This window comes from Vidua macroura, chromosome Z (assembly GCF_024509145.1).
Source record: "Vidua macroura isolate BioBank_ID:100142 chromosome Z, ASM2450914v1, whole genome shotgun sequence".
Taxonomy (NCBI): Eukaryota; Metazoa; Chordata; class Aves; order Passeriformes; family Viduidae; genus Vidua; species Vidua macroura.
The window spans coordinates 24,718,565-24,746,282 of record NC_071611.1 but is presented as its reverse complement, the minus strand read 5'-3'; the positions used below and the strand labels follow the sequence as shown (position 1 = coordinate 24,746,282).

General features: G+C 38.5%; 1 protein-coding gene across 1 annotated transcript in view; it reads right to left on the bottom strand.

Moving 5' to 3' along the window:
* The window catches only part of MAP1B (microtubule associated protein 1B), a 77,552-nt gene that overhangs the window by 17,241 nt on the left and 32,593 nt on the right, over nt 1–27,718 (bottom strand). The window contains exons 3-4 of the mRNA XM_054002764.1: nt 8,671–8,753; nt 4,953–5,093 (exon numbers count right to left, since the gene is read on the bottom strand). Coding sequence (XP_053858739.1) covers nt 4,953–5,093; nt 8,671–8,753 — 224 coding nt within the window. The remainder of the gene's footprint in view (nt 1–4,952; nt 5,094–8,670; nt 8,754–27,718) is intronic.

Genomic DNA, 27,718 nt, shown 5'->3' with positions numbered 1-27,718 from the left:
AACTGGGTGTAGAGAATAAAGTTCAACAAAGGCAAATAAAGAGTTCTGCACCTGGGGAGGTATAACCCCAAGTACCAGTAACAGACTGGAGGCTGAACTGCTGGGAAGCACCTCTACAGAGAATGACCTGAGAATCTTGGCGGATGACAAATTGACTATTCGCCAGCAATGTGTCCCCGTGGCCAAGATGGTAAATTGTATCCCTAGGGCATACCATTCCTGAAAATCCAACACCATTCCTTCAATCAGGAAGAGTGAAGCCAGCCAGTTGGGGGAGATGATCTCTACTCAGCCTTAATGAGACCACACCTGGAGTGCTGTTTTCAATTCTGGTCTCCACAGATCATGAAAGACAAAGAGCTACAGAGGTTCCAGCAGAAGCCACAGAGATGATGAAGGGACTGAAATATCTTTCTTAGGAGGTGAGAACATGGAGCTGGGCCTGTTTAGTTCAGAGAAGTCTGACAGACGTTCTTGTCAATACATATTAAATATCTCAAAGGCAGGTGTCAAGAGGATGGTGCCAGACCCTTTTCAGTGGTTGCCAGTGACAGGACAAGGAGCAATGGCCATAAGCTAAAACAAGAGTTCCACTTCAAAATGAGGAAGAACTTCTTTATGCTGAGGATGGCAGAGCACTGGAACAGGCTGCCCAGGGGGGCTGTGAAGTCTACCTCTCTGGATATATACAAAATCCACTTGGACGTATTTCTGTATCAACTGCTCTGGGTGACCCTGCCCTGTCAGGGGGCTTGGACTGGATAATCTCCAAACATCCTTTCTAACCTTAATGATTTTGTGATTTTGTGATTAAGAAATGAGTTAATACTTCAGAAATGGAAATAACTAAGTTTTTGGGCCCCTCTCTCCAAGGAAAACACAGATGAGCTTGAGCATGTCGAGAGAAAGGCAACAGAGTTGGTGAAGGGCCTGGAGGACAAGTCTGACAAGGAGTGGCTGAGTAAGCTGAGGTTGTTTAGCCTGGAAAAAAGGAGGCTTATTGCCCTCTGCAAATGCCTGAAAGGAGGGTGTAGCCAGGCTGCGGCTCGGTCTGTTCTCAAAAGTAACAAATGACAGGTTGACAAGAAATGGTCTCAAATTGCACCGGAGGAAGTTCAGATTGGGTAAGAGGGAAAATTTCTTCCCCAAACGGGTTGTCAAACACTGAACCAGATTGCCCAGGGAAGTGGTTGAGTCACCACCCCTGCAGGTGTTTATGGTCTGTAGACATGGTGGTGCTTGCGGGTATAGTTTAGTGTTGAATTTGGAAGTGTTTGGTAAGACCTGGACTTCATGATCTTTGAGATCTTTTCCAACCCAAACAATTCTGTGAATTTGTCTTTTCCAACCTTAACAATTCTATGAATCTATGATTCTAAGTTTTGTACTTCTGAGATTCCAAGGTCTAGAGCCAAAGAAAGATCAAGGAAAAAAGATAGGGTTAAAAATGCTCTTGTCACTAGTTTGATTTAAAATTCATGGACCACAAAATTTGAAATCTAGAGTAATTCTATTAATTTTGAGTATTTAAGTATTACTTAACATTCTAGTACCAAAACCAACTGCTGCAATAAAGGCAAAGAAAATATGAATTTCCATGCCACAGTATGAAGAGCCATTTTTTATTCCAGGGTTCTGAACTAAAAAACAGTACTTGATGGTCCCAGATAAGTAGACAAACATGAAAAAGTATGACATATTTTACCTTATCTCAGTCCCACAGATATTTTCATTTGACTTTTTTTAACTGACAATTTAGTTAAATGTAGCTTATTTCTGTTCTATTTGCCCTTAACAAAGAGACCACAAAAATTCTATAAAGAAGTAATTCAGATATAAAATGTCAGTGGAAAATCTGCCAGCACATCATCATTAAAATACCATAACCTTCTTTGCAGAAATTCAGTTGTCAATTCAAGAATGAAGAACATTTTTTCATAAGGATGATATAGATAACACTACAGCCGAATAACTGGGAATTCTTGGACCACAAGCTGTATCAACAGAGGAAATTAATGAATAATAAAAGATTATTATATTAATGAATAATAAAAGATTAATGATGTCTGATTGTGTTGGATCTCTTTGGGCCTCTCTGTGTGTAGGTCTCACTTTTTTCTTTGTGTTATGTAACATATTTTTTAGTATTTCCCAAACATAGAATTCAACAAAGATGCAGTGGCTGTTTTAAAAATACCAGTCCAACCAAGCAATAAATAAAGCCCAAAATACATATTTTCTACCTTCCTGTATCATTGTTACTGAGTATCTAACCCATTTGACAGGAGTATAAATAAGTCTCACCCATATGTCAGATATGGCCCTATCTGAATGACTGCAAACGTAAAAAAAAGCAGAAAGAAAAAATGGAGAAAAGGCTGAAAAGGCTGAAAGATGAGGACACTAGGGAAACCATTACTGTTGTTTATTGCAGAATTAAGAAAAGAGGGGCAGCACGGATGACAGCTTTGAAATTGATTTAGATTCTCAAGAGTATTCCTTATGATATGTCTCTGGGTTGAAAACACATTATTAGGGAGAGCCAAATGTAACAAAAAATTTCCTCTGAATAAATAAATCCAAGTCTGCTGCATGCACAAGGAAATAAAACTGGAATACAGACTGTTTCCCATAAAGGGCCAATTTTCTTTCTAGATAAAAAAAATTATATGACAACATACTGGGCTAATGAACATACTGTGTCAAGGTTTGGGGTGAGTCCTCTCCAGTTTATATTATACCATATTTGGATTTCTGCTTCATACTTCTAAATTCTGACTTTTTTGCTCCTTAAAGTTGGCATGCATAATGCAGACAGTGTTAAACCACTGTAAGCCAGGCTAATGAAAAATTAAAGAAAGTTTATTCCAGGCACAGATTGTATCTGTTGAGAATAGCAAATTCAGCCATGCCTCAGAAAAGAATCAATGGATTTGAATTTCAAATCACGACACTAGGGATAGACAGCAACACAAAGATGTAGTCACGCCTCCTCTTCTCCAAATTCAAAACCAATGTGTGAGCAAAGAAATATACCTGTAAACCTGAATAAACCTTTTTAAGCATTAAAAGATATCTATTGAGGAATGCTTGAGTTTTAAAGTGAAGACAAACAGTAAGTTGGCTGCTCAGAGAAAACGTGGTTATTACTTTGTACCCTGAATCACAAAGGTACAATGAAAGACCTTCCTGTTCTAGCTGTTGTTGCAGAAGCAGGGGAATGGGACATTTTACACCTTCCCACATAGGATAAATTGAAAATCCTGATTTCAGGCTTTTCCTGAAGAGCCTTCTGCATGCTAGAGACGGATTTCTGAATTAGACTTTATACAAGTATTTCCCAAAGTGTATTTATTAAGTATTTACTTATTTGCAAGCACATTCCTTGACAGCACATTCAGGTTTGGCCCACTGAAGTAAAAATGGGCAGAGGCCAGAAACACTTATGACCTTTTATGGTCATAGAATCATAGAATTGTTTAGGTTGCCAAAGACCCTTAAGATCATTGAGTCCAACTATAAATCTGGCACTGCCAAGTCCACTAGGATCAGGACAGCAGTAATTCTTTCATCTTGTTACCACATAGAAAACCAGTAACCACTTTTTCTAGACCTTTTTTCCTAATTTTTTTTTTTCAAATTTTAAAAAAGATTGCACACATGAACTGCAGGATGACAAACATGATCTTTCTTTGGTTTTTTGAAAGCTAGCAGACACACTGAGACCCCGAGGTTTCATAAACAATAGGCTAGAAGCCAACACTTGCTGAGAACCGTGCCAGCTGGCTGGTGAGCACACTGCCAGCCACAGAGATGAACCAAATAAGCCTTATTCATTGCTCATGGGAGTGTGTCCCGAACACCCACCGCTACAGCAATCCCACAGCATCTGCAACTCATGGACAACCCCCATCTTTCAACTTTCCAAGCAATAATTTTGTTTCCTAAAGGTAATGGTAGCATTTGCCCCTAGTTTTGCATGTAATCATAAAGTAATTATGTGTCACTAATTAGGCAGACATAAGGAATTTGAGTTTGTAATTTCATAGAAAAGTAACTCTGAGAAGTGCCAGTGAATTTTAGGACTGTCTCAGAGAGCAGGAATCCAGCTGTTTCCCCAACCATTTGCTGAACAAAGAGGCTTTGAGAATAGATTATATGGATACAGTAAGGTCAAACTAGAGCTAACACAAACAATGCTATTTCAATGCTGAACTTTCAAACCTCAGCCTACTGACATGCTTCTAATTAACAGTGGAAACTAAATTTGTATGGATGCAGCCATACAGTTTATTTAAATATATACTTTACATGGCAGCCAAATTAAGTATGACAGTTTGTTTACTATGGATTCCTGCCCTATGGGAACTTTCAGACAGAGTACATTAAGGAAGAGAGCAAAGTAACAACTCATGAAACTAATGGTAAATACTGGTATATTTAATGCTTATCATTTTGGTGTGTAAAAACAACAAGTTTTACAGAGTCACTGGCCATATTTTAGACACTACTATAAAAAAGTTAAGCAAGTAGATGGTGAAAAAAATTACAGTTATTCTAATAACTACCCTCTGTCTTACTAATGCCACTTGCTAATTAGCCACAGGCAAGAACCTGGTGTCAAGTTCAATTTGACTACTTTGTATGTGCACCTTAGATTAGCAACTTATGTATTTTAAACACAGCACTATCTCCTTCCACTGTCTCCTTGATCTTCCAAAAGTTGTAATTTAATTTCCCAAATTAATATTTAATTATTTTGTTAAGCAATTTACATTAAATCTAAAGTAAAATAAATAAATGTTTTGCAAGAAAGCCTATAATAAAGAGTAAAGAGCAGCAGCACCAGGCTGCCTATGGTAACTCTAACAAGACAGAGTTTTAGACTTTTGGTCTTCTAGGAATCTCTGCCAGCAAGTAACAATGCATGGAAGACACATTTCTAAACATACCTCTTGATCTGTGAAGATCTCAATGAAGTTCTGGAAGGAGAAGGACCCTGACTGAAGAATGAGTTCTCCTGTATTTTCAAAACACTGACCAGTTAGAACCAGGAGCTTGTGCCTTGCAGCATCTGTGATCATTAAGCGCACCTAGAGTGAAGAAGAGAAATACATCAATAATGTATGAGTGACCATGTGTTTCTATAGTCCACTGAGAACACACACTTTATCTCTCCTGATTTACAACCAATCTCTGGAACAGGACTCCCAAAGCATTATGGAGTTACACTGCTGTTTACAAAAGACAATGAGAAAGGGGAAAACATGAAAAAAAAAGGAGGGCCAAGATGCAGTTAGAAAGAAGGTATGAAGAATAAATTAATGACATGGAAAAAGTAGCAAGGAGCAGAACAGAATACAACCTGAATGAAGAAATCATTATTTCAACAACAAACTTACTCATATTATAGTTCTTGGTATACTTTTACGGAATTGTATCAGGACAACCTTGGTAAACTACTTACAAGCACATGCTTATTACTTTACTTGACCCTCACTACAGCTACTAATTGTTCTTGCTTACCACTCCCAAGGGTGAGATTTATATGTATGCTAAGAGAAAGCCATATATTCTAAATTTAGGACAAACAAAACCTGTATAAGGTTCTATACTGCTGAGCAAATGCTTTGCAAATACTTAAAAAGTCTTACCGAACACTGAAATACCAACTCAGTCTATGGTAAGCTACGAATTTCAAGTGCACTAATTCCTCTATTAAGGAAGAATTAAATCAAACCAGAAGAGTGATTTCAGAACTAGGCTATCCACATATTAAACTAAGTGAGCAAATGAGCAGATTCCCTCTGGGACAACTCCACATGATAATGCACCAAGCTCCATCTCCATGGAGATGACACAATCAGCTCAGCTCTCCTAGCAAGATATTCTTTCCAAGGTTTATATTGATTGTTAAGCAATCAATTTTTCTAAATAACTCTTGTGAATGCTGGGAGGCTGAGCCAGGGAAGTTTAACCTGAATCTCTGCTGAACAACTCATGTTTCCAGTACACCGAGGAAAAACATGCTGGAGAGTATATATCTCAAAGAAGATCCCAACTCTACCATGTCTTCACTGTTATTTTATTAAATAAATGACCCTGATACTGAGCAGCAAAAAGTTCCTTTAATTAAATGTAGGACTAATGCTGGTCACTAGTTGCACTAAATTATTATAAATTCAGAAATATCATGCATGGATTTAGTGTATCTATTTCTATTTCAGACAAAAATATAATAAGTGCAAACATTTGTCTGATGTGCATTACTCAAATCTTCTCTGTTTTCACTCTATTAAAACTGTATCAGAACTGGCTTCCTCTTCTAAGTTTTCTTTTGTTGCTGCCAGCAGTGCTTATCAATCTGACAACCTTTGTGTAACCTCATCAGGTTTTCCAACATATCACTACTTCCTGACTTGTGAATCACTGATATTTGACTGTCATACAATTCCCCTTCAACTTATTTTATTAATTGACAATAAAGTACATTTTGCAGAGTTAGCAAACTATGTCAAGAAAGTAAGTAAATAAATATTTGCAGATTACAGATCATAATGTATACACATGGAAGACCTTAAGAGACACATAAATTCTGTGTCTGGGTACAAATAAGGTTTTTTGAAGGATGATCAGAAATTTGTCTCCTGATTTCAAGACCACTTAATTTTAGAAGAAATACTGCAAGGTGATGATTCCATTCAATTTAACAGCTGGTTAAAGTTCAAAACTTGTTGAAGGAAGTGCACAGCAAGATGTAGGCTCAGTCAAAACAGAGATTAAGATGGAGTGTGAACAGAGACCAGCACATCAGCAGATCAGTGGTTTCTCATGATATGGTACATATGACACAGTATTGTCATAGGAACATTAAAGCAATGGAGTGGGGACTTCCTAAACAGAAGTAAATGTTCATCAGGGTTTTCTTCAGGAAACAACAATCTCTCTCCCTTTGGGCCTCTTTGTTATGGGAGGTGTTTGGCATTTGACAGGACATGACAGGAGCTTTGGGCACCATCATGTGTGGACTACCACCAGGTAAGGCTATTAACAGCCAGGTTACCAGGTATATTGTATTTTTTTTTTTTTTTTTTTTTTGTTGGCTTGGCTTTCTTTTTTATGCTGTTGTTTTGCCTTTTTTTTTTTTCTTTTTTTCCTTTTCTTTGTGTGTATTGTTTTTTTCTTGAGTGAATAGATTCCAGTTCCTCATTTGATAAAGTCACAGCTTCATATATATCTCTGTCTCCCTCAGATCCACCATGGAAATCTCCGATATATGAAATTAAGTTTTCTATTTGCCATAGCGAACAAAGTATGTCTGCTCCAACCTCTGATTTAATTCTGACACCTCTTTTTGATTGTCTCTTTCTGAATTGTGTCTATTCAGAGCCTTGCTTAGCCAGCCAAGTTAAATCTCATCTGTCTGACTGCGATCAGTTTGGCAGGATGAAAGCAAAGATCACCTCCCACAGTCTTGTGAGATGAAATTTACAGTAACATAGCTAAACATCTTCCAGAGCCAACAGAGTAAGCCCAGGGTTCAGAAACCATTAATGGGTGTCAGATCATGTTCTTCCATGCAGTCATCCATCAAAGGAACGACAAACAACAGTAACAGAAACAGCATTTCCTGGCTTTTGGCAGTTTTTCATCTCTTCCACCCCTTCACACATGCACATATTTGATGGCTTTTTACTCAGAATGAATGCATAGAGTTGCTATCCTGGTGACCCCCTTGTCCTCACCAAGCACCTCTAATGGCTTGTAAGAGATTTTCATACACTGAATTTTAGTAAGTTCCCATTGACTAAGGTGGCTTTTTAAACTTCTACAGGTTCGGAAACTTTATTTTGGAGTCCTTTCTTCTGTTGTGTTCAACATCATTTAACAATTGACAGCAAAATAGGTTTTTCACCAGTGACCACCAGCAGAACTGCTTTATATCCCAAAAGAAATTAGACTGTGGCAGTGCTTCCCATCACAGACCAGCAATGCAATTATCCCTATTATTTCAACCTTCTCACTAGCGAAATAAATCAATTTTGTCTTTGAGCTACACAATCAGTTCTTTGACTCTGCTGAGTTCATGAGGAATTGGCAGTCCTCTTATGGGCATTCTCTAGGGTTCACTAATCATGTCACATGCTTTTTGAAGGACAGATAGATCAACCTAGAGTCACCACCACAGAGCTGATAATTCTCTCAGACCCAAATTTGGCCCTGGGCACCTTTGGACACTTTCTTCATATGTAAAATAGGCATCTAAAGCTACCAAACAATGGAAAAAAAAAATATTTAAACTACAGCTGCCTCCACTCCATCAAGAAGAGAATTTGATGCATTATGAGAAAAGGAACGCTGGGATCAGAGGTGTGTTTCTGCCTCATCCTTCTGACAATTTGTTAGAAGTCTGGGAAACCAGGGAAAAGATCAAGGGATGGGTGACATTTTCATTATATTTATTCCAAATATACCCTTTCATTCACAGTCAAAACCTGCTCTCATTGTCTGCTAAGACTTTGAAAAATAGAATTTGAGGTTGTCAGTCTCTAAGCTGGCAGAAAGTGACTGATGCTCCATAATCACCTCAACTACATCTGCCTCAGTGCCCTCATCATGTCCACTTAATGGAGCTTTCATGACATGTTCAACAAAGTATTTCTTACTTACCTCAGTACTAACTGCTTCATCTGAGGGATTGATGAGGACCACAGTTTCTAAGACATCACTTCTGTGGTGAAGAATCTTCTGACCTGCAAGCACAGAGAGGAAAAAAGAAAAATTAAATTCAACTGTTGCAGTACAGACCAGGACTTGAATTTGCTGTGTATCTCACTGTGTGACAGCCCTCTGGCTGACCTATCTGAAGGAGTACCGATAACACACCTTGTTCTCACAGAACTGGTGCAGGTAAGGGAGTAACCATCATCAGCTGAGCATCTGACCCTGACAAACCAAGTGAAAACTAGAACCTATGCTGACAAAATGCTCCCTTCAGCCTTCCACTGGTATTGATTAACACTGGAACACTGCAAAAAGTTCCCTATGGGGATGGGTAGACATTTGCCATGCTGCCCTACTTTATCTCCTGCTTACAAAAGCTGTATCAAGCAATGTCAAGCAACAAGAGTGACAGGGCATACAATTAACATCTAGATCCTGAATTAGTAAAGTCTGGGCAAGTTTGGAGCAGCCTCACAGCCTACTGGCTTTCATACTTAGTTTATCTCTGTATTTAATAGTGATATTCATCTGACTGGGAGTGAATGCCAGAAAAACAAAATAGGACTGTTGATTTCCTCCCCTCTCTTATGTTAATTGGCAAGTTCTTATCAGAGTCTCTTTCTGTGAGAATTAATTAGCACTGGATTGTCATTCAGAAATCCAGACTAGTAATTAGTCCAAAAAAACAGAAGAGCTGTCCCTTCTGAGCAAACTGCTTGGCGCAGTATTAATCAATTAAAATAATTAATTAGGCTTAAAAGGGAGTATGGGACACAGACCTATTTGCCAACTTAGAAAACCTCCCCTGTAAAGAGACATAAATTAACAAGGCTGAGGACACTTAGGCTGAAAGGAGCTCCACGTGGCTGAGAGCATTGTGTGAGAGAAGGGGCAGTCAGCCATTCCCACAGTGTCCCTAACTGGGGCAGGCTTGGTGCTGCCCTACCTGCCCCAGGGATGGCCTCTTCCTTCCTCACTGATTTGCCTGCACCAGTCCTGCCTTCTTCCTCCTCCTTGCCCCCTGAGCTCCCACTGTGCTGCATCTGTCACTGTTGCTCTGGGGAATTTCTACATTTATAAGCATGTGAGCTTACAACCAAATGACAGAAAGTGAAGGAGAAGGAAAATAGAGCTCTCAAGTAAAATGTGAGATAGGGTTGTAATCTATTCTCTTGTGAATGACAGTGCCTAGAAACTTAGGGATAAATATCTACTTAGTTTGAATAAACCTATTTTTCTTAACATATATTCTTTCTGCTATAGTTCTTTGAAAAGAGGATACAAATTATGTATTACAAAAGGGAAAGAGGGCAGGTCTCATTCCTTCTGCAACACCCAATTCTGATATTACCCTTTGCAATTCAATTTCTTTTTAAAGTTTTGCTTCCTTGCCTATCAGAAATGCACATATATAGATACAGTCAATAAAACATCCAATAAAATGTCTTCCGAAAATGCTCTGTGCTCTGATATTTTAGTTGTTTGTCAGTTTTCCCTTAAATTAAGAGATTAGGCAGAGTTTATTGAATCTTATTAAGGAAATGAAAGGAACCCTTTAGAAGACACTGAAATTTCTTGCTTAATAGTTTGTGACACTGAACACATACTTTGCTTCAGGCTAGACTAAGCCGCATGAACATATTAACACATTAAACACAGGTAGAAAAAAAATGCCACATGCAAAGTTAGACAAAAATGCACAGCTTTAATTGGGCTAAAAGCACATACTTTGGACTTAGCTGAAGCTGCTCCAAGTTGTGTGTCTGTGTAGCTGGGAAGCATTTTACCTGAGGAGTCACAGCTCCTGCTGACCAACACAAGTAGTGGTTACTTTCATCCTACCAGACATCCTGCTCTAGTGTTTGTGTGGGTTCACAGGCCCTGAGACTGATCTCCAGAGGCAGGCAAGTTGTCTGCACCACGTGCACAGTGCCCACTCAGAGATGCATGTGTGACTCTCTCCCTCTTCAACTCCTTGGGATAAACATGTTATTGATTACCATACAGGGTGGGGACCCTGCGCTGGCAGGGTGTGAGTCACTATGAGGGCTCCCATCCCAGGAACAATTGGGAAGTTTGCAGCAACTTGCTGATGTCAGTAACAGAGTCCCATGTCACTGCCTGACGAATAGGAAAGACTTTGAAAAACTATTTGCAATTTTATAAGAGTAATGCAGGCTTGCTGCCCAGATTGATATCCTGAGATGTTCAGCTGGAATGAAGGAAAGTCTCCCATGGGAATAGTTTTATCAGACCAAAATTAATTAGAACAGTGTGGGAGCAGAGAGCAGCAACAGCATCTCATAAACTGGTAAGAGACTTACTAAATTACAGATGGGAGTGGGAGAACTTGAGACTTGTGTACATCTGGAGTTGCTTTAGTGGATTTTTGTAGCCTCTCTCTACACATGACAGATCATTTCTGTGATTTGACAGAGGAAGAAAGGAAGAAACTTCCACATTGCAGGGAAGTGGTTGGGTAGATAGATTTTACCTGCCTACAGTTTCTAGTAAGCAAGTTAAAGCCCCTTCTAAAGACTTTAATATATAAATATTATTTGTGTTTGTAAGAAATCCAAGTATCTGTCTATCTTTTGACTTTATTAATTAAAGTTTCAAATTAAAAACTGATATGAGCAAAGAGTCTGGCAGCTGTTTGATTCAGAACAAGATCAGAGAGAATTAAACAGCATGTGAAAATTGCTTAAAATTGCACTCATCAATCCAGTTTCTATGCCCATAGGATCCTAATGCCCCCTTACTCGTCCAAATATCAATGACATTTATTGTGTGATTATTGAGATGGAGACAGTGTTAGTCACATTTCCTAGAAAAGTGACAGAACAGTTTTCTTAACTCACCCAGTAAATTTTTTCAGTCCAATCAAGCAGCATGAACATGAGGGGCACTTTTAATAGTGACTATGTTAAATTTGTGCAAAAACAAAGTGCAAATGAATGGCAGGGGAAAGAAATCAAGTCCTCATTTAAGTTTTGTTTAACCAAGAGTCACTACTGACACATTTTTTCCCGGGCATGCCTGTGCAACCAAGCCCATGGGTGTGCCTAGTAATAGGCTACTCAATAGAGGGGTTTCCACCAGCTTCTCCTGTTGCTCCAGGTAGACATCAACATTCACTTGCTCTCTATCAATACAAATCCTGCACAAAGTAAACACAGTCAGAGTGGGCAAATCCTTCCTGTAGTAATTCTTGGCAGAAAGGGTGAAAGGAGTATTCTCCCTGGAAGTATGCCTTCCCCCTGAAGATGGTAACTGACACCTGATCTGGCATTCACACACATTTCTTTGGCAACTTTAAACATCTTTCATTTTTCATTGTAAAGAACTTCAAAGTCTCATTTCATCACCAGAAGACATGACTGTGGCTGTGTTACGTCAGCCACCATGCTGGGTGGTATTTACAGGTGGCACAGCTTGCAAGGCTGGCCAGTGAACTTCCCACACACCATGAATATGCAGTGACCTCTCTGCAGCTAGAAATCTGAAGTGCTCTGCATTTGTAAGTACCCTCAATGCCCAGGTTCCCCCAGCTTTCCCTGGTCTTGTGGAGAAATTTCCAGACATTGAGGGGAGAAATCCTCCAAAATGAACCATAAAACATCCATCCCTAAAATTCCAAGGGAAGCTTAGCCTCTTGAAAGACAGTATTGGAACATGTCAGCCACTGTGCTGGGAAGCAATAACTGATGTTCATGAATTATGTCTTATGAAGGTCATTGGAAGTTTATCATATCCCTTGCACAGTAATCTAATAACTCATACATTTTAAGTAACTTCAAACTGCTCACTATTTCATCTGCTATTTCTAGTCTGTGCTTCAAATTTGTCTTCCAAAAACAGATGTATTAACTTTGGGCTCTTTGTGGTTGTTCTATACTATCAACAGAGTATTCAGAGTCTGGACGACTTGTTATCTGATGGTTGCTGTGTCTTCTACTAAGTGAATAAATATATTTTTCCTTGTTTTCAATGCAAAGATCGATGGGTATAAATTGTCAAATAATACTGTAATTGTGACTAGCCCTAAATATCGTGTTTGCTTGGAGGCACTACATTGCAACATCAATTTCAGACCATAGAGAAAGGAACAAGATACCCTTTTATAGCAGACTATCAGTTATCTGAAGAAATCTTGCATAAATGATATGGAGCACTCCATCCTCTTCACCTTCTTTGTTGAGAAAGGGATACCAAAGCATGCTAAGCTTCCTGCTAAACTAAACTGCAAGCTGGAGAAATAGGTGTGTCCAACCACTGAGCTGCTGAACCACTGAGCAAGGTAGTGATTTTACAGTCACCAAAGCAAACTCTGATGCTGTAAAACTCCTGAGTTCTGTATCTGCAAGTAAGAAGAAAATTATTTGCAGACCTGATGGAGAACAAGCTGTTTAATATCCAGGCACTGGACTACAATAACAGGACTTCAGAAAGCTCTTTCCAGGAAAGGTCTGAAATCCCTGCAGGTGATGCCAGGGGCTGTGGAGAGTAATCATTCAGTCTTGTAACTAGCTGACACAATGGGGCATACATAACACAGGCATAACTTCATTTATGCCAGAGAAGATGGATTCACTGCCTCCAGGGCTCAATTCAGCCCCATGGCTTCTTAAATTTAGGCTGTCAGCAAGGACGGTATAATAATTTTTTTTTCCAGCTATAACTCCTATATATGCAGGAATATCAGAATATTTTACACATTTCTAGGTGAAAATAAAATCCCACTAGGATTCCGAGCTGATGTGACAGCTGTGGAACAAATCTAATAATGAGTTAAAATTGCTGAGCCCTGTGATGGAGACAAAGATTTGTAATAATTACACTTTCATTTTTCATTGTAAAGAACTAGAGAATGTGACTGTTTTCCTTACCATCATTTAAACCTGCTTGCTCAGGACATGATGGTAGGTTCAGATTCATATCTAATGTTACATGCTTTTTATAGGGAATTATGTGTTATCTCTGCAAAGTCAGGTTAATCTTCCTTGCATCTGATCAGCTGGAATATTGAACTGTGTTGTGAACATCCAGAAAGCAAAAATCTCTAGTTTATTTTCTCCCTCTCCCCACATAACTGGAATTGATATTTGAATTTCATTTAGTTCAGCTGCAACCTGGTGATAGTTAAACATGTTTTCTAACCACATCTGACTTTGAACAATTTATTGACTACAAGTCCTGAGAGGCAATGTCCTTCATTGTATTGTATTTTTCCATTGTAATTTGTTGTATTTTTTTCATTTTTAAGCTCACATTTATTTAATGAAATAAAGCCTGTTGCATACAATTTCATTTTTGTTTTTGGGTAAGTCCTTATCTGTCAGATCTCATTTGGGTTTACACCTCCAGATAATAACAGAGTCCTGAAAGTGGGAGGCTAGACAGAAGATGATTATGTAGTCTAAACAGTGACTGCAAGATTCAGCCTCCAGTTACTGTACACAAACTCAGTTCACCAATCCTTGCTCAGAACTCTTAGACAGCAGTGAGAGAATGCAAGTTGACCTGTTTGCACTAATTTTCATAGCTGTATTCAAATTTTCTGCCTCAAACTTTAATATTTTTACTTGCAGACTTATGAACTGAGCTGTGCTAGGACCTGTTGCAAGAACTGCAAGTGATTGCAAGGACCTCACTGCTCTGCGACCATTTGCCCTGAAATATCCTGAAATTAATCCAAGACATTACATCACCTTTTTCACACCCTGTTGATCAACAGACTAATTGTATCATTTTTTTCACACTAAATATTGATTTCTTCCATGTCTGCTAACTTTGTGTGACATCTAATGTATTTAGAAAATTAATGTATTTCAAAATACAGCCATTTATCAAGTAGAAACAAACTGCCCTTTCACTCCCACCTGTTAGTGTTGGGCAAATTAGTACTCTCAACTCTCATTCTCACCTTCAGAAAATGGTATTTCTCACATAATTCTTGATATTTTACAATTACAGGACACTATGAAGGACTTCTAAAGCATTAAAAATCGAAGACTACCCTGAAACATTGAAGCAAATAAGTCTAAGTAAAATAACAAGAAAAGTTTACATATTATGATATTAATGTCTACTAAAATAGATTTATCTCCCAAAAGAGGGAAAACTGAACCAAGTAGCCTAGGGATTTCATTATTGATTTCACTGAGTCTCTGGACAGAAGTGAAATTTGAAACCAATACTTCTGAAGACCTCAATAAAATTAGAGTCAAAAAAACCCCACTTGCTGTTTATATGCTGAACTTGCAACAGTAGTGAAATCCAATGCCCAATAAATGGGTTAACCCTCGACTTTGCTTAAGAAAAAATACACCAAATTGTCAGTCAACAGCATCAATTTGCTCAATGAGTTCAGCAACAAGTTATTGCTGTGGAGCATTAACCAGCCTCTTTCTGAAATGAGTGGTAATCTTTGATTGTTTGGAATACTTCTTGGATTAGGAAATATTCCTGATCTATCCTATGACAACCAATTATTCCCAATACATAAGATTTTATCTTTCTGGGGAAATTATGCAATTTGTAGAGACAACAGATCCCTGGCAACAGTCTTTGCTTTTTCATATAATGCCACAGCCTTGCATGGCTGTCTCTGAACTCTGTATTTTCTCTTCTTCCATTGACCTGTGTAATGTACAATTCACATAACAAGCAAAGCTTAAATCCCAGTAGCCTTGTACACAAGTATTTAGCAGCACTGTGATTTCAGCAAGAGGATAGTAAGCACAGGACATAAATATGAACTGGAACACTTGGAATTATACTTTCCAAAAGGAGTGTGCAGCTTTATGATCCTACTCCAAGAAATGATCTTCTATGATTACAGAAAGAGGAAAAAAAATGAGTGTTTAGAGAACAGAGTTGTTTAACACCAGGGCAGAAAGGGAAGAAAGAGTGATGGGTATTTATTAGAGGGCTATGCAATGTTCCTAGTCAAGAACTGCCTTAACCAACATCACAGCTGTCGTCAGTGTAGCTTTGAGAAGACAATACCTCTTTCCAACTCAAGCATCTGACATGGGCTTTCACCACAAATTCGTTTACCTGAAGCCACTATCTCCCTCATGAATCACTCCTCCAACTTTGAAACATGCAGTTTCAGAGATGCTAGAGGACTGCTCAATTCATAATTGCTTTGCCCTTTGATTCTTTCTATATTAATTATATAGCATTTTCCATTATTTTCAAGGCAACATATAGCACTTATTAATGCTCCAGATAATTAAAATTTAAGATCTTCCTCCAAAATATTCACAGTTTCAGAGTGGCTTCCCTGAAATATGTATCTTAATTGTGTTGCAGAGTATTTCTACATACTGGTTTTGTAGATATAACTCTGTAGACACTGTGATCTCTAAACAATTACAATTTATTTTACCTTTAGAACAGATCTGGTAAGTGTGACAGAATTTTAATCCCATAAAATACACATAGGGAAACAATTTCCAAGGTCGTATGGAAACAGAAAGATGAAGCTTTAGAAGCCAACTAGAGTGCTGTACCTAGACAATCCTTTTGGTTCTGCAAGTATGTCACAATTTCATATTTTTGAGAATATGGAACATTTTAAAAACTAAGCAATGCCATAATGGATTTCTTATTTAATGGACCCTGTTAGCTACTTCCCAGAGCTGAAATTCTCCCATAAACTACTTCCCTGACTGTTAAGATATAGATATTATTTAACACCAACAATGTTATTATCACTGCAGACCTTGAAACACTAGCTTCAAACGGCAACAGAAAACAACACCCAGTGAACTTTGCGAGGAATTTGTCTGGAACTATCTAGACAAAAGCCAAGCAATTCCATCTTTTCCTCTTGCAGATTTTGCATGTCACAAAATTGAGGCAGGCAGGTAGGTAAATGTGAGATTCTCGCTAAGCATTTGTCTTGAGTTATATATCTCTAGATTACAGAAGTAATAATCTTAAGAAGCTCTTAAAAGCAAGATAGTAAATTAATGGCATATCTACCATGGTCAGACCTATATTTTTAGGCTTTTTCATTGTCTCTCATTAATTGCTCTCCTATCCTTAAATCTAAATTACATAGAAAATAGTATTGCTGTAGGATGCACTGCAGAACTAGTCTGGAAATTTATTTTTCAGCAGCACAGCACAGTGGCCTAGTACTGCATAGAAACTGGCAGCCAACACACCGTGATGGGAGACTGCAGTAATGCAGAGCTGACTCATGAGTCCTGAAGGTCAGTAAAAGTCCTCAACTGAAACTGCATTTGGGAGGGTTACTAAACAGGAAGAGAAGGAGAATTGCGCATCATCAGACCTCTTCCACAACCCTCTCTCTCTAGAAAGAAGGAAAATTTCTTCTTTAACTTCTGGAAAACATCTTGGAGCTAGGAATTAAAATAATCCTGAGCAGAGCAAGCCACTTCCCAGTCTAATTTATTTAAAATGGTTCCTGCAATGTAATATTTAACTTTGGTCAGTTATTCAGGAAAGCTATCTCTCACATCTCAATTGTCAAATAGACAAATAAAATCTTACTACAGAAAAATGCTACTTCTTTCTCAATACACTATCTCATACTTCATGGCTTATTGAACACATCATATTTCATAATTCACAGGACTGGTTAGAAGTTTAAGCGTTCTTTTGTTATACCAAGTGACCAGTATATTCACGTTACAGACAAAACTGTTTACTGGGCTGTTAAAGATGCTAAGCCAGTTTTTTGCACCAAACAGGCTTGGCACTTTTTCCAAGAGCTGTTTTTATGGGAAAAAAACAACCCCAACCAACAAAATTATTTGGCTTATTTTAATTATTTCTTAAAAGAAAGTATGATTATGCCAATCTCCATTAACTAGCTTAGCATCTACCTCAAATCCAAGTGTACTCCATAGGAATATTGCCTCTGAGGAATGGAAAAGGTTCTTTGATTATAAAGACCTGCTTTTGAAATCAAGATAGGAAACATCAGCAATTATGGTTCTCCTTATTGGTATTTAACCAAGTAGCCAAGACCCTTCCTATATTTCAAAGAATACTTAACAACCTCAATTAAATTTATTTTATTTCCTTTCAAATGTTGCCATTACTAAAACCTTTTCTTTTTACATCCTTTCACTTTACCTCCCTGTGCTGCAGTGCCTGGCTGTACTGTTCAGCCCACAACATCCTGACTGCCAGGGTAGGGAAGCTTTTTCCTTTCCTCTGCAGCACACTCTGCAGATGCTTCCTTGCATTTCACGGCAACTCCCACTTTCATAAGGAAAATGGAGCACAGCAGCATCAGGGAAACTATGACATAAATTTAAAATGTGTTGCAAAGGGATAAGTACTGAAATAAGCATTTCAGAAAAAAATTATTTCAGAGGTTTGCCTTTCCTCTTCCCAGACATCTCTATCTGAGTACATTTTTAGTCTTTTGCAACTCCTTAGGGAGAAATATCTGAATTTTGATCACTTCAGAAGGTTTCTGTTAATGTTTCTAAATTGCTGCAGCCTTTTTACTAATGGGTTTTCATCACTATAGCAGCTGAAACCAAACCCAAAGCTCCAATTAAAATCCTCTGGAGAATATTTCTGGCTCTTGGTATCATTACCTTACATGCAATTAAGTTTTAAGTTCATCTGCCATTCCTGTTGAAAATCTGACAAGTCAATACAACCTATAAGGGCTTCACACATAGGGAATCTATTCTTTCCCTAGAGCACAATTTTTTGGCCATGTATTTATTAAAATTTCTCAGTTTAGATACAATTTTTATTCTTCCTCCCAGTTCAAATCAGAGAGGATTTCCTCACCTTGACAGTCCATGAATAATGAATGACAGATCTGTTTGCAAGCACTAAGGCTGTTCCAGGAGACCTGCATTGCAGATTAGACACTTTACTTTGCAGTATTTTAAGATTACTTATGTTCGAATTTTCCTATGGTCTGCAAACCAGTATATTTTCTTGGGAAAAAAATCCACAGTTAATAATCCACCCTTGATCCCTGTAATGTTTATTATGTATCAGAAAACCCCTACGTTGTTTGTCAAAATAGCTCCTTAAACATAATTTAACTAGTGGTGCTCTTTGCAGAACTGTGAAGTTCTTTCTCAAGTAACATCACAGCTTTATTGCTATTCCCTGAACAAATCATAGAATCATCACAGCTGTATTACAGTGGAAAAAATGTGATTTTTTTATACTTGGGATTATTTTTGTGCATTTTAGGAAACTGGCATCCTATTGAATGAGGCAGTACTGTCAGCTAATTTGCCAGCTGTGGAATATCCCTTAGTCTCTACAACCACTACAAAATATAACAATATGCTCTGTTTGTAAGCCTTTAATGAGAACCAGGTATAAGCTTTCCCCCGGCAACCACCCGGCTTCCCGGATCCACAGCAAAACTTGCCCAAAGCTTTTATTCTGCTTTACATATAAACAGTGTTGCTAATCATTTTCTGGATTAAATTCACTGTCCCTTTCTAGCAGCAAATGCTTTCTTGGTCTGAAAGAGCAGAGCAACTGTTCCACCCTAAGGTAGAGACAAGAGAAAACCTCTTAAAAACCTCAAAACCCCTTCCTCCACTGATTCTTTACTGGATATGTGCAATTCTTCACGCTGATGATTCTATACAAACTGCAAATACAATATAAAATTGATTGCCTCTGTGTAGAATACAGGCAAATAATATTAATTAATGTTAGATTTTACAGAGAAGAAAATGAGAAGGCACACCTGTTTCAGCACAAAGGAACATTCTTCTGGGTTTCATTTCTAGAATTAAAACAAGCCATAAAGTAGTCCTTCCAGTCTTTGGCCTTTAGTGTTTGGATTATGTGCTTAAGTACAACCAATTGAACTATATTATAAAGCAGAAAAAGACAATACTCTCCTCTAATTAGATTATCAAAACCAGGGAGAGGCTTTTTGTTCATCAAAACAAAACAAAAAAAAAATCAGCATGTATCTTCAGGAAATACAAACCCATATTCAAACATTACATTGCAAAGACAATGTCTTTTCATACCTAACCTCTTAAAATTTCACCAACCAATTACTCTTATCAGTGGTTGAAAGTGTACCAACAAAAAGGAATGCATAAACAAGAAATAGTTTAGCCTATATCCACTGATACAAGAAAAAAATAGCCACCAACAGAAGTCAGAGGACTTGGAAACCAGGAATCAATGAACCAGCAAGTGTGACAGCAAAAACTGGCCCTCTAAATGACAAAGTGGAGTGATTCTAGAGGCCAGTCAAGCATCAGCTTGGATGATTTTATTTCTTTACTGGCCCTGTATCCTCTCCCTATACCAAATTCTGTACAGAAAGATGAGTGAGGAACAGATCTAGCTCTGGAAACATCTATTTTAATTTTCAAATGTTTAACTTATTAAATCTTTTTCTTAGGAAGAAGTAGATGCCCCCAGAAATAGCTCAGGCAGCCTCTGAGCTGAGGAGGAGATGACCACTCCCTTAATGGGAGGATCCTTTTTGCTCAAGCAGCCACAGCATTTACTGGAGGAAACAGAACTCACACCTGGTGAAAACATTTACACTTGTATATGCAAGAACTGCTATGGAGAACTGTGTCCTCTCTAACCTGACAAAGATCCACCAAACTTCCAGAGAGGTCATAACAATGCTCAGCACGTATCAAAACTAGTTACTTTAAAATGAAAAAAAGCAAAATCTCACTCTGTCACAGAAAGCAAAACATTTAATTAAATATGTGCTCTGCCTTATGTTCTGTCTCTTGCAGCTAAGTCTTCTTACCTTTTACTAAACCTTCATTGTTCTTTTGGAATCTCTAATCACCTTTTATGCCTCAAAAACACAGATATCTGAAAATACTTAACATTACCCAGTAGGAATAGTCATACAGTTTTGGCCTGGTCCTTTGTGAAACTCTTGGAAACCTCTAGCATACAACTGCTTAAACTTCCAAGCTTTATTCTTCCCTTTTTGTTTGTGCTTAACTCCTGTTAATACCAATGAGAATTATATGCATACAACAATGAAAGATTAAACTCTTTCATTGTCTAAGGGGTGTCTATCAGCCCTGTGCTGCTTCAGTGAAAAAAAAAACCCTCAAGGATATTGCAAATACTATGGGGAATTAATCTCATTACACACTACTAATAGCATTTGTGGCAGTGTTTGGTTCTTAGATCAACCATAGGTGACCACCTGGTGCCTGGTAACTAGAAAGCTGCTTCTGTAACACATGCACAGACCAGGCTCTTCTTGGGAGACTAATCTGTAAGCTGCTATGGCTCTAGTCTCCTTACACTTTCTCTCCCACTGAAAACATGTGTTTTTATTTTCAGTTTGAATATTTTTAAATTAAGGACAGAGCTTTGTGAAAAAACAGTGTTTTTTTAAAGATTCATGGGTTCAAATACAAAGATTTTTAGTTATGAATTAATATATTGTAATGCTTTCCAGGGCAAACTTCACATAGGCTTGTCTTCTTGAGTTACCAAATGATTACATGATCAGCTTCACCTAGTCCTTTCCAAAAGTGAAATTGCTGCAGGGCTGATTTTAAGTACTTATTCAGGAGAACTATCAATGAAAATAAAGACATCTGTAAAAGAGAAACTAGCATACTGAAAAACAGACGAGATGTCGCTTTTATTGGTCAGCATTGTCATGTCTGTAAGTATTATAGAAGATAAGGATTAAATTTATAAAGGTATTTTAACTAGGTTTTCTTAGTGTATACCAATTAAATCAGCAGGGTCATGCTGATTTGAAACAGCCAGTAACCTAGCACACAAATGAGTTTTACTGCAAATTTGAACAGGAAGGACACAGTCACTAAGCAATTGTTTGCAAGCACCAACTGAATAATTAAAGCTGGTTTCATTATAAAGATGACACATCATGCTGTGAAAAAAGATTACCTCTGGCAACTCCCGTTTCTGTATCTGAAACCTAGAAAACTTAGGGCTAAAGCACAAAGAATGGTGATCACCAATCTTTTAAACAATTTTCAGATTTCTAATTACATCTGGCAATTGATACCAAGCAGCCTCCAGCAAAGGACTGCCAAGATGACACATTTCTAAGTGTCAAAACTGGAATCTTTAAATGTGTTGGGAGAGTATTTTTAATAGAGGTGATGTGCTGATACAGGCATACAGCAATGAGGACTGCAATTAAAATAACAGTTCTTTCATTTTGTGTGTTTTAAAAGATGTATTGTATCCATATTCCACCTGGGGATTTCATAAGGACACTGACAATTTATTTAAGTGGTATCTCCTGAGCAAAACAGAGTGGATACTGGAGATAAAAAGGTTCTATTTAAATCAGAGGATTTAGAACAGTTTTTGGGCCCTCTCCCCAGCAAGCTTCAGGCTTTGCCTTTGCCTCTGTGCATAGACTGCACCTGAAAATGTGCTCCTGGGGTTCTGAAGTCTGAAGGCCCTCACCTGTAGCCCCGAGGGTCATACCGTTGAAATTATCCTAATGATATATCTCCCCTGATTTAAAAAAAAAAAAAAAAAAATTGGGGAACACAACAGCCAGAAAAAAGAACAGGCCTTGGGAGTTTCTTAAAGGACAAAATCCAGATAACACTGAAAAAATGCTCAGCTCTCACATTGTTGAGAATGAGAAAATGTGGTATTTGGTAGATAAATGGTAGTTTTGTGGAAAAAATTAAAGTATATATTATCTATCAATAATGAATACCTACATTATGATTTATCTAAGTCTCAAAAATTCCTGCAGACTCTCCCCTTGAAAATTCTGCAGAATTTAAAATGGCAAAAGTGGGAATTTTCTAGCATTTGACAAGTCTCCATAATGATATTAAGAGGATTTGAGGATTTAATAGTGTGGCCTTGGATAGGCATGCACAAAAGGAGATCCATTTCAACATGCTTTAAAGGAGACCTCTAGAAAAAAAAAAGCAAGAAAAAAACATCTTCCTGCCTCAGACATGACAGTATACCATTGTGTACTTTCCAAGAACAGGTGAATGCACGACAAATAAAGGAAGTCAAATCTTAACGCAGCATTAGGGCAGTCAAGCACTGTACAAATTCAGAATGCATGTGCCTCAAGTTCTATCTGTCTTACAGTGAAGAGTATGCACTAAGTGTGCAGAGGTGGCAGGGCACAAAGGAAACATCACCTTTGCTCAAAGGGTGAGATTTCACTGTGTTACCTGAGTATTCTATATTGCCTGCGTTTCTTAACCTAATGGCCATTTCTGGAGATCTCTTCTTCAAAGTAGTCACTGCACAAGTTTTTATTCAAGTTTTGTTTCATCCTCAGCTGATACAAAAAATTACTGTCATTCAGTTTCTAGTTCCACACTCTACCACAGGATGTGCTCCATATCCCTCTCCTCTCATGTCTATGCAGTCCTACCTAGGTTGATGAAAACCTCACCCAACCCAGATAACCTGTACTTTCCTTATTTGCAAAATAACTGGCACTGAAACAGCTGATTTTTAAACACCCAGAAAATATAAATCCCCAGTGATAATAAAAAGAGCCATCGGTTACAGTGGCTGTCCCCCACATAAGCCTAGCCAGGTGGTTAAATCCCATAAGCTGCTACTCAGTTTTTAATAAGTCACTGGGCAAAATTCCATTATTTTTTTTATGAATGCTAAAGTTAAAACTGAATATGAATGCTGGTAGGCATGGGGTAGGAGATGGTATATTTCCATAAAGAAATATATATTTATTATTTCCATATATATTCTTTGCACATAGATAAGAAAGATAAAATGAAAAAAAATATATATTTAGCTTTTCACTAGGAGTGCAGTGCTGGAACCATTCAGTGCTTATCCTAAAGTTGCTTGTATACACCAAGTTAAGAGGACTGAACCAGAAGAGGACCTATTTACTCATCTGCATGTCATGGGGATTTTAGAAACACACTAAGATCACCCTTGGTGACAGCAGGTACCACTCAGACAAGAGAGGTTTTGGTACTCTCAGGGTAGTTTACATTGGGAATCTACAGGGAGGTTGCACCCCAGTTTTGGGACCCATCCTCAGCAGATTTGCTGAGGTGAATTTACTTCCCCATTGCTTCCAGGAAAAACCTGTTGAGCCAGACCCATGCTTTCCAGTACTTCAGGGTATTAATAAATCAGATTTAGATTTCAAAACAATGTCTCTGACCCCCTCCTAGCATCCCTTAATTCACACTTTGAGGGTGTCAGCAAGACTGCTGGATTTCCAACAGAATTTCTTTGGCCTCTTTTCTCCAAATAATGTGAGAGACTGCCTGTGCTATTTTTAATTTAGGTGACAATGAAGCATGGAATATAGTCCAATCAAATTCCAAGCAAAAATATTGTCTGGAATCAATATTAGATCCTGACACTAATATTTGATTTATTCATCAATAAAACCCTCATAATGACATTTACAGCTAAGGGAAAGGTTCCTCTTTTATATGACAAAGAATAAAAATATAATATGAAAGAATCTCCAGAAAACTGGCACACTTATTTGCAGACTGTCCTTGGACTGTTTCTTATAAAACAAAACCACATGTTCTTTGGCATAGTTCTCACTGTTTATAGATTTAATGCATTTGGTATTCATGAGTATTAGATTTTGATCTGAAACTTCAAAGAAATCCCTGTTGTTCACCAAGGTGAAAGCATGGGGACTTATATCATCAAGACTCAGTATGTTTGCTCTTATTTCAAAATATTTATAAAACATCCCATACAACTCTCTTTTGAATTCTATTAATTGCTTTCATTTACTCAGGGATACTGAAAATTCCACTGGCATTGCAATATTTCATTTAATGCCAGAAACTACCAGAAACACCTTACAATATTCAACCAAGTCAGATGAGAGTTCTTAAAGCATTAATGGTTCATTTATATCTTCAGAGCCTATGTCAGTTTTCAAGTCACATGAATTGTATATGGACACCAAGTGCATGGGAAGGATATATTCATGAGCAAAAAATCAGTTAGTAGGTCTGACCTTAGGTTCTAATTACAATGATGCAGTTCTCTTTTCCCTCATTTGACTTCTGTGTATTAACATTCCTATGTATTAACATACCTATGAGATGGTGCTTCACTCTCATTTTCTCTGAATGTTGATCTATGCCAACATTAATATGCTCACATTTTCCCCACCCATTTCAGATAGTATCTGGGTACTATGTACTCCACTATTATCAGACTTACTGTATATGCCATTCTTATAGTGCCCTTCTTTCTGTTATTTTTGTCTCCAAGAAAAACATTCATTTCTTATCTCACCATCAGATAATAGATTAAACAATAGGTTCATTTAAATTTAAATTACGGATTGCAGTATATTGCCACAGTTTGTGTGGCAGTAAATTCTACTGCCACATGAAACACGAAAGATCTTAATTCTGGCTCTGAGCAACTTAATTCCAGTGTTTGAATTTTTCCTGTTCATAAACCCAAGATGTGAACACCGGCCACACAAATTGCACCATTGAAGTAGAGTCTGATGGCTTGCAAGGATCTGTCTTCACTTGGCCAAATTTATTGCTGGATACATGCAGCTCTGGGTGGCTTGGAAAGAAATAGGAAAGCAGTAAAAAACCACATCTCCTGGGCAGGTTTGGCTGTCTGACCTTTCATGAGGATGAGTTGTCCTGTCCCAGTTCACACCATGGAATTTTATCTCCTTTGCACCACCAGCATCACAAAATATTGACTATATTTGTGCTGATTAATTACAAAACTGCTCTCATTTCTTCACTCACTCCTTTCTCTTCTTGATCCTTGCCTTCTGTCGTGGTTTGACATGGAAGTGAATTTTTTCAGCAAGTTAGGGTCAAACCAATCAGTGGTCAGTTTGGATATTGGCACTGGAGTGATCACTGAAGGCATGGACACACCTCTGAGAACACAGGGGGTTAAAAGCAAGAACTCCCAGGGGAACTCTCTCTTTGGTGCAGACTCTCCCCTGCCCAGCCACAGGCTGTGTGGGGGAGGGGAAGCCATGCGGCCTGGGAGAGGTAGGCCAGGGGCTGAAGGACTGGAACCAGGCCAGCTCCTGCGGATGGAAGGGTAGAGAGAAACAGAGATGCCTTTGTCCCCACCCCCAGAGGGAAAGAGACAGCCTGATGGCACCTGGAAGCCAGCAGAGGAGAAGGAGAAGGGGGGGGAAGGTGCCCAGATTTTAGCTGTCCGGGGAGTCTGAGACTTTTAACCCTTTCCTGGGAAATGAAGACTTTGTAAAATATTAGTCCTTGATTTGAAGTAGAAGAGAGACAGTCTGGGATCTGACATGTTAGAAGAAGGAATTTTTTAGGTGGAAGGAGATGATGGAGTGGCTTGTGGCTGGACTTTTCTTGATAGCCATAGACTGAACCAAATTCTCCTGCAAGAGAGACTGCATTTTTAGGGGGATGCAATGGTGAGCCAAGAGACCTGCTTCAGCAACTACCAACACAGGAATGGAGTGAACAAGGAAGAGCTGAGGAGGGTGTGGTGATGCCCTCTGTCTTCAGGAAGATGATCTCTGTTCTTGAGACCCTCCGCCCCAGGGAAGGAAGAAAATGGGGGGGGCTGTAGTCCCAAAACGAGAAGCTGAACTGTTTCTTTTGGTCCTTGGCGAAGAAGCCCTATGAGCAGCACCGTCCATGCACGGTGGTGAGAGCACTGTGACATGGAAAGGAGAGTGTCATACTGGCAGATTTTCTCCGGGCAGTGCCATGTGTGACACGGAAACACAGGAGGTGGCAATTGTGTTTCCTGGGGGAGGGGGATCTGTGGTGCAACAGAGACTCCTCTCTCCCTTGATAGACTGAGTATTGATTATCTGAAGGGTGGCAACTTGATCAGGAATCCCGGGTGGTGTCTTACTGTGGTTTGTTGGAAATTGGGTGGGGGGAGGAGGAGTGTTTTGGAGGGTCTTCATCCTGGATTTAGTGTGTGTGTCTTTTATAGTAGAAGTTGCTTAATAAAGTTTTTTTTTTTTTCCTTTATTTCTAAGCTTGGGCCTGCTCTGCTCTGTTCCTGATCACATCTTACAGCATTTATTTTGGGAAGGTGTATTTTCATCGGGGGCGCTGGCATTGCACCAGTGTCAAACCATGACACCTCCTTTCTGTCCAAATTGTAATTTTCACAGGCAAGAACTTACATGAGAGGTAAGTGAACTGACACAGACATGCAATATAAACAAGTAACACAAAAGCAGCATGAGCTGCCCATGAGCCCAGCACGCATTAGGTGTGTTGAGGCTAAGGAAACATCCAGGACCTTCTTTACCAGTCAGTCATTCTCTGTCAGTCCCCCAGCAGAGTGGACATGGGCAGTATCAGCACAATCTGGCCACAGTTGTCGCTACTACTTATGGCCATGATAAGTGCTCATGCTTCAGCTGTGGAGACCTTCCTCCTTTCACCCCACTCTGGAATACACTAAGGGAAAGGACACCTTTGTGAAAATGCCTCTGATAAAGCCAGCCTTATGCTTTTTTGGTAAAAACTTTTATATTGAATTAATTTTTTTCACCATTTCAATTTGGAAATTGTGGGGTCAGCAAAAAAGAGGTAAGATTTTACATGTTTGCTTGCACCTGAAAAATCCTACACAAAAAGAAAAATAAGACAGTTTATCAAAACATGAATTCTATTGAAAGGGCATTTTCAATTAAAATATTTAGCTAAAACCTTTGAGCAGCTTTGCAATCTTTATTTTCAGTAACAAAGGTCAAAATTATGCTTTCAGTTTCCTTCAAGTGTGCCTTCCAGCTCACTCCCTGAGCTCCTGGGAGCACTTGCTTGCTTTATGCCTGACAAAACCCCTCCACACCACAAGGACAGGGAGCTAGTCCAAGTGTGTGCCACATTTACATTTGGAGTGAGTGTCTCACAGCTGCAGCTGCTGGCCTATCATTTCTGTCATTATTTGCATTTCAAACAGAATCAATGGAAGCAATGAACTACAAAACAAACTGAAGTTCTACAGAGAAAAGGAATGCCTTTTTTTATTCTGAATCAGCTGCTGGAATACTGACAGA